We start from the raw sequence: 6511 nt of genomic DNA on the forward strand, positions 1-6511 counted from the left end.
CTCCCTCCCGCCCCGCGGCCGCAGCGGAGCCGCGACCCGCTGAAGCCCCCGCCGCCACCGGCAGCGGGAGGGCGGCCAAGCCCCAGGGGAGCCGAGCTCGGGCGGGCTCGGCGGTTTTTCGGCTCTGAGGAGGTCCCCCGCCAACCATCAAGATTTTGTCCAAAAGCAGGCAAGAGGATCGCCCTGCGCTGAGCCGGCTGGTGGGCAGCAGGCGGCGGCTGATCGCGGCCGGCGCGCTGGGGGTGGTGATGGTGCTGCTGCTGGTCATCCTCATCCCGGTGCTGGTCAGCTCGGCCGGCACCTCGGCGCACTACGAGATGCTGGGCACCTGCCGTATGGTCTGCGACCCCTACGGCGGCACCAAGGCGCCCAGCACGGCGGCCACGCCCGACCGAGGCCTCATGCAGTCCCTGCCCACCTTCATCCAGGGGCCCAAGGGGGAGGCCGGACGGCCGGGCAAAGCTGGGCCCCGCGGCCCCCCGGGGGAGCCGGGACCGCCCGGCCCGGTGGGGCCGCCGGGTGAGAAGGGCGAGCCGGGGCGGCAGGGTCTGCCCGGTCCCCCCGGCGCGCCGGGGCTGAACGCGGCTGGGGCCATCAGCGCCGCCACCTACAGTACCGTGCCCAAGATCGCCTTCTACGCCGGCCTCAAGCGGCAGCACGAGGGCTACGAAGTGCTCAAGTTCGACGACGTGGTCACCAACCTGGGCAACCACTACGACCCTACCACCGGCAAGTTCACCTGCTCCATTCCCGGCATCTACTTCTTCACCTACCATGTGCTCATGCGGGGCGGCGACGGCACCAGCATGTGGGCCGACCTCTGCAAGAACAACCAGGTGGGCACCGCGAAGGGGGAAGTCACTGGGAGCAGGGGACTTGAGGGCAACAGAGACCGGAAGGGAGCCGGGTTTCCCGAGGGCAGCCGGGTACCGTGAGGGGAGCAGGCACCCGGGGGGAGAAGACGTCTCTGAGGAAGCGGGCCCAAGGAAGTGCGTTGGGATAGTTCGGGGGTTGGAACTAAGTGATCTTCAGGTCCCGTCCAACCCTGATCATTCTGTGAGTCGGCACCCGAGGGGGAAAGCCGGGCTCCTTGAGGGAGTGGGCGCCGTGAGTGCAATGGGCGGGGAGGGGAGAGAACCCCAGGGGGAGCTGAGGGGAGCGGGCGCTCTCTGCTCAGCAGCCCACGGGGGCCCTGCCGGCTCCGCCTGGGGTGCCCCACCGGCCCGCGGGGTGAATGCGGGCTCAGCGCACTCTTTTCCCCGAGTCCCTCCGCTGGCGCCCGCTCCCAGCCCTCTGTCCGAGCCCGCCCGCGGGCAGAGCGGCATCTGGATGTCGCCAGCTCCCCCCGTCCGGTCTCGGCTGCCGTCCGGTCCCCAGTGTCGACCGCAGGCCGCTGAGCACTACCCGCAGCATGCCGGTCCGCGAGCAGAGGGCGTCTGGGCCGGCTGCTCCAGCTGGGGCGAGCGGGACAGGGGGTCCCCCAGCGAGCGGAATCTCGCTGAGAAGGAACATGAACCGGGGAAGGCGGTGAGCTCAGAGGGGTGATCCTGCGTGGGGAAGGGTGAGATGTGAGCGAAGAAAACACGCACGGGGCTCCCACGCCCGATTTGGACACGCTCAGACCCTGCTGGAAGCGAGGTCTCCCTCTGCCAAGGAAAGCCGGTAGCAGTGAGAACACGGTGCCCGCAGACCTCTCCCAGCGGCGGGCCGGCACACAGCCGCGGTACGAGGTCTGCCCGCACCCCCGACAGGAGGGAAACGTTCGGAATAATTAAAGACCCAGTCGTGCTAGCGTCTGGGAGACAGAGGAGTCATCCATTTTAATTAGGGTAAAGGCTGGCACCGCGCTCGCAGGGGCCGTGCCTGTCACATCGCCCCCGAGGAGCATACTTCGCAATTTTGCCTTTCTTCCGTGCGCTGTTCAAAGAGCGCTTGGCTCTAATTACGAGAGCGCTCCGCGATACCGCCATCCCTCCCGCCCTGGATGCCGAGGGCAGCACGGGGTTCTCCGCGTCTCCAGGCGCCCCGTGGTGCGTTCCCCGGCCTCCACTGCGGAGGGAGGGAGAAGGACCCTCCGCTCAACAGGTCCTTCCCCGCCCAGGCTGTCCCGTCCCGCAGCGGGTTGCCGGCTGCCGGCTCTCCCGGTTTGGGTACCCGGCGCTCTGCCCCGGCTGTTCACCAGCCGGCTGGCTGGGCTGCGGGTTGACCTGGTGGCCTCGCCGTGTCCGTTCGCTCGTCGGTGAGCCCCGTCCCCGCAGAGCATCGCAGCTCGGCGGAGCTCGCAGCCCCCCGGCCCTTGGGAGCTGCGGCGGCCGGTTAATTCATTTAATAGAGTACTTAACCTTCTGTTTATGGCCCCTCAGAAGTACCAAGGAACCAGAATAATGAGGCCATCAGCAGCAATTAATTAAATTAGAAAATGTCCACCATAAAAACTAGCACAGCAGATACAGCAGGACTAGTAAAGAGAAGTACATCGCTACATACTCACTTTGATTTCTTCAGACAAAGGCAGTATTTTCCACCGCGAGAATACCATTTTACTGGCATTAAAACATTCTTCTGGTTTTGATTCCCATTTATAATGTTTTAAAGTGTTTATTTACCCAAACCCTGAACAAAATACACGCCAGCACATTTTAAAAAGTACTCAGTTATAGCTATTCCATTGAACCCGAAGTCTAACCGTTCCCAAATGTAACTGCTTCCAGCACCAGCCGTGAGACAAATTAATCTCGCAGCAGTTCAAAGGGGGGAAAAAAGAAGACAAGAAAGGGCAGGGGCTCTATGTATATATTTGTATCTATCTGTGCAAAGATAAAAAAAAAGTGTTTAGGTAAATACAAACTACTTAAAATTGACACACAGTTTTAATGCAGCAGTGCCTCCTTTTGATGATGATTTATGCTTGAAACACTAAAAGCTGATGTGACAACGGTTAATTTTGTGTATTATTTGTGAGACAGCTCAGACGTTTTGGAAGGAAGTCTTTAAATGGGAATCTGACAAAGGTCACATTATAAATCCAGTGTTTTCTAACAATGAAAAGACCAAACCGCTGGAAAGTGCATGACTTACAGGGGGGGAAAAAATCATCCCTAAGCACTGCACAGGTGGAACCTTAAGGTCTCTGCTGTCAACACATTGCCTTCTTTAATGGTTATAAAGCTTGATCTCAGCTTTAAGGTAAACTGAGATCACATAGCTTACCTTAGATCACACTATTTAGTATGTGTGAGCAACCTGAGAACACAGATTCATGAGGGAACTTGAATGCAACGTCTGAAATGTATAGCCTATTAGCGGTTTCATTTTGAGATACATTTACCGTTTTGCAGCAGTCAGTACACTGAGAATTCATTTGAGACTGTTCTCCTAGCCTTTGCTCTGGCTAACCAAACAAGCAGGTAAAACCTCCAAGAACAGCACACTAGAGTACAGAGGGCATTTATTGCTATGCAGAGGGCAGGAAGATCGGCACTTTGGTTTCTAGACTTTCAATACTGTCTTTTCTCCTTTTTCTCTTCAGCCAGTATATACTGTATGTAGAATCTTAACAAATATTCATTGCTGTTGTAGTCAGTGACCGTATGTTGACTCCCTTAAGATAGTCACTAATGCAATTTGAGATCTCCTTTACCATCCACAGAAGCACAGCACTTTAGACAAATCCACAGAAGTAGCACTTCATTACCATGTAAATGGGAATCTGGAATGTACTTTTAACCATTTTGTTTGCCCGTATACAAGACACCAATTCTCTATGAAAGTTTTCCTACCTCACCTGCAGCCTTTCCTTCCCATTCCCTCCTCTGTTTACACCCTCACCTTCCCAGCGAGTGTCTCAGCTCATTATTTCCTTTGGAGGGTATTTCCAGGGTTAATGGCCCACAGATTTCAACTCCACCCTGCCTGTCATTAATCCAGAGGAAATACTCAGTGCTTAGAATAATTATTGCTTAAATACCAGCAAAATAGCTCCTCTCTGTAAACAATCCCAAGCAGTTCAGGATCAAGAAATCCTGAAATAGTTGGGGTTTATCATCTTGCCGTGTATCGGTTTAAATTTGCAGCCTGTCACACCCCTGCAAGCCTTGTAAGCCTTTCTCCCTCTCCTTACAGGATGTATAAAGAATTTCCACCTACTGTGATTTTTTTCAGCTGCATAATGCCATAAGAACCCGCGTGGTAAAAGAACGTTTCAGTATTAATGTGAAATCCTATCACATGAAAATTTAATTTGGAAATTTATCATTTAAACTTTGAAAGGAATCCATTGAAAATTGTGAGTTATAGCCTATTTTTTCAACTCAGAACAGATAAAATCCCACATATAGTACACCAAGTCATGCATTATTACTTAGTTCAGGTTTGCAGGACCACTAAATCACTTGCTTCTCTGTAACTATGCTAGAACAAAGCCAAGCAGATGATGTGTTATACTGAAATAAATCACATATAACTGAGTTTAAATATTTTACTGAACAGGGTCAAATTATATATAAATGATTTGGAGATTTGCAATGGCATGGGCTATTCAGTGCTGGAAACCAGCATGCATCTTGAAATCACAGATTACTTCCAGTTTGCTAGCAATGTCAAATGTAGTCAGCAGCAGAATAGCAAGGGAGGAATGGAGAAAAGAATTAGTTTTAAGTGAAAGTTGCAAATGAAAAGCCCTCAGTGACTATATATCCCAAAACATCTAGAGCAAAGAGCCACTTGCTTGTGATTTTGCAAATATGCATCTCTTAGACCACACCAAAATTAAATGTTTGCTCACTGAAATGTGGAAATAGCAGTTTCCCCAAACCCTGACCAGGCTCTTTACCTGCTTTGTGTGCATTGGAGTGTGTGTCCGGGTGGGTATGGATGTTTTGTATTCTTTTTGCAGCATAATGCCATTAGTAGTACAACAATAAATTGCCTCTGGAAAAAGTCCAGCCAGGTATTACCAACAGGGCCTCACTGCGTGTCCTCACCAGTGTCAATCACTCGTCCCACTCAAAGAAAAGCAATGCCAATGTAAAACTGGCACATGACCAGATTCAGTTGTCCCAACTCCAGCTGTTATTCCACGTGTTTAAAAAGGCTTCAAACATCTACAGAAGTGCAGGTGGTGGTTGTCTATTAATAAGATGACTGAGAAAGGATAGTTCTTAGTTACCGTTTTCATTTCAAAGGTTGTATTATAGGAGAAAATCAGCAATATCCATAGGAAAGAACTACAGTATATGTTGCCAGGCATTTAATGTGGCAACTTGTGCATGCTGAATAAAACATTGAGGATATGCTTTAATTTCACCATGCAAGAAGAATTATCTGAGTTTTCTTAACCACTCATTATGTATTTTATGTAGGTTCGAGCTAGTGCGATTGCTCAGGATGCTGATCAGAACTACGACTATGCCAGTAACAGCGTGGTTCTTCATTTGGAGCCAGGAGATGAAGTTTACATTAAATTAGATGGAGGAAAAGCACATGGAGGAAACAACAACAAATACAGCACATTTTCTGGATTTATTATTTATGCTGACTGATAATGAGTAAAACAGACCCACCAAACCAGTTCAAAAATGAAGCTTGCTCTTCTAAGCAATGGATTTGCGTGGCAAAAGTCAATGAAACAAGCACCCCAGCAGAGAGCGACCATCGAGCACCTCAGTAGCGGGGGGGAAAAGTCGAATGCTACCTGATTCACATCTGTACAACACAGAGAAACCTTATGTTAAAAAAATTGCAAACCAAGTTAAACAGATGTGCGATCCAGTACCGCCAAAGCAAATACTTCCTCATTGTCAGTGTCCATGTGAATGAAGTCCTACATAGAGCAAATTTTTATAGAAAAATAAAACACCACCTAAGGACGCTGAGGTATTTTTTCAGTGTATATGATACTTCAATGTGTTATGATCTTGCTGCTTTATCCATACATCAGCTTTGGTTCTTGTGACTTACTTGCTAACAGTGATGCTTGGAGTCCACTCATAGTGTGATGAGGAATGATTTTCCAATAAAAGGAAGGGGTAATCAAAATATACTTTCTCTCTCCAAAGGAATTGTTTGACTTGTACTTTTCTTCTCCTTCTACATAAAACTAGAAACTAATCAGCTTAAGCCTTAACTCAATGTTCCTGCTTTGTAGGTTTACATTAGACTTCTGGAATCAAATCAAGCCAGTGGAGTTGTTTAAATTTTGTTTTCCCCTTAGCTGTGTTCTAAAAGAAAAGGAATAGAAGAAACACTTCTCTTTTTCTTACTTCCTGAAAAATATAGCTATATAAAATAGAATATAAACTGTTCTATTGGACCAAATCCCTGATTCCACCAAAGCCAATAGCAAAACTCCCATTGCTATTAGTGGCAAAAAAAGATGATTTGGCCTTTAAATCGTAAACATGTAAATATATATATTTAGACAATTCTTACAGGCCCATTCTTGATGGTTAGTTGTGTAAATATTTAGCAAGGCTGGCATCGACATCCTCAGACTAAGGTAGAGTGTTTTCTT

At 49.4% G+C, this 6511-nt stretch overlaps 1 protein-coding gene across 1 annotated transcript; it reads left to right on the plus strand.

Annotated features, from left to right (window-relative positions):
• Positions 1-248: 248 nt before the first annotated feature.
• On the plus strand, positions 249-5540 carry C1QL3 (complement C1q like 3). Its single transcript, XM_034065102.1, has 2 exons — positions 249-836; positions 5361-5540. The coding sequence occupies exons 1-2, from the start codon at positions 249-251 to the stop codon at positions 5538-5540; spliced, it is 768 nt and encodes a 255-aa protein (XP_033920993.1).
• Positions 5541-6511: the final 971 nt, after the last annotated feature.

This window comes from Melopsittacus undulatus, chromosome 1, assembly GCF_012275295.1.
Source record: "Melopsittacus undulatus isolate bMelUnd1 chromosome 1, bMelUnd1.mat.Z, whole genome shotgun sequence".
In the NCBI taxonomy this organism is placed as follows: domain Eukaryota; kingdom Metazoa; phylum Chordata; class Aves; order Psittaciformes; family Psittaculidae; genus Melopsittacus; species Melopsittacus undulatus.

Excerpts from the sequence above, each read along its gene's own strand:
- C1QL3 (XM_034065102.1), top strand. The coding sequence starts at position 249 with ATGGTGCTGCTGCTGGTCATCCTCATCCCGGTGCTGGTCAGCTCGGCC. Across the intron at positions 837-5,360 it reads ACCTCTGCAAGAACAACCAG|GTTCGAGCTAGTGCGATTGC; the intron begins GTGGGCACCGCG and ends TATTTTATGTAG.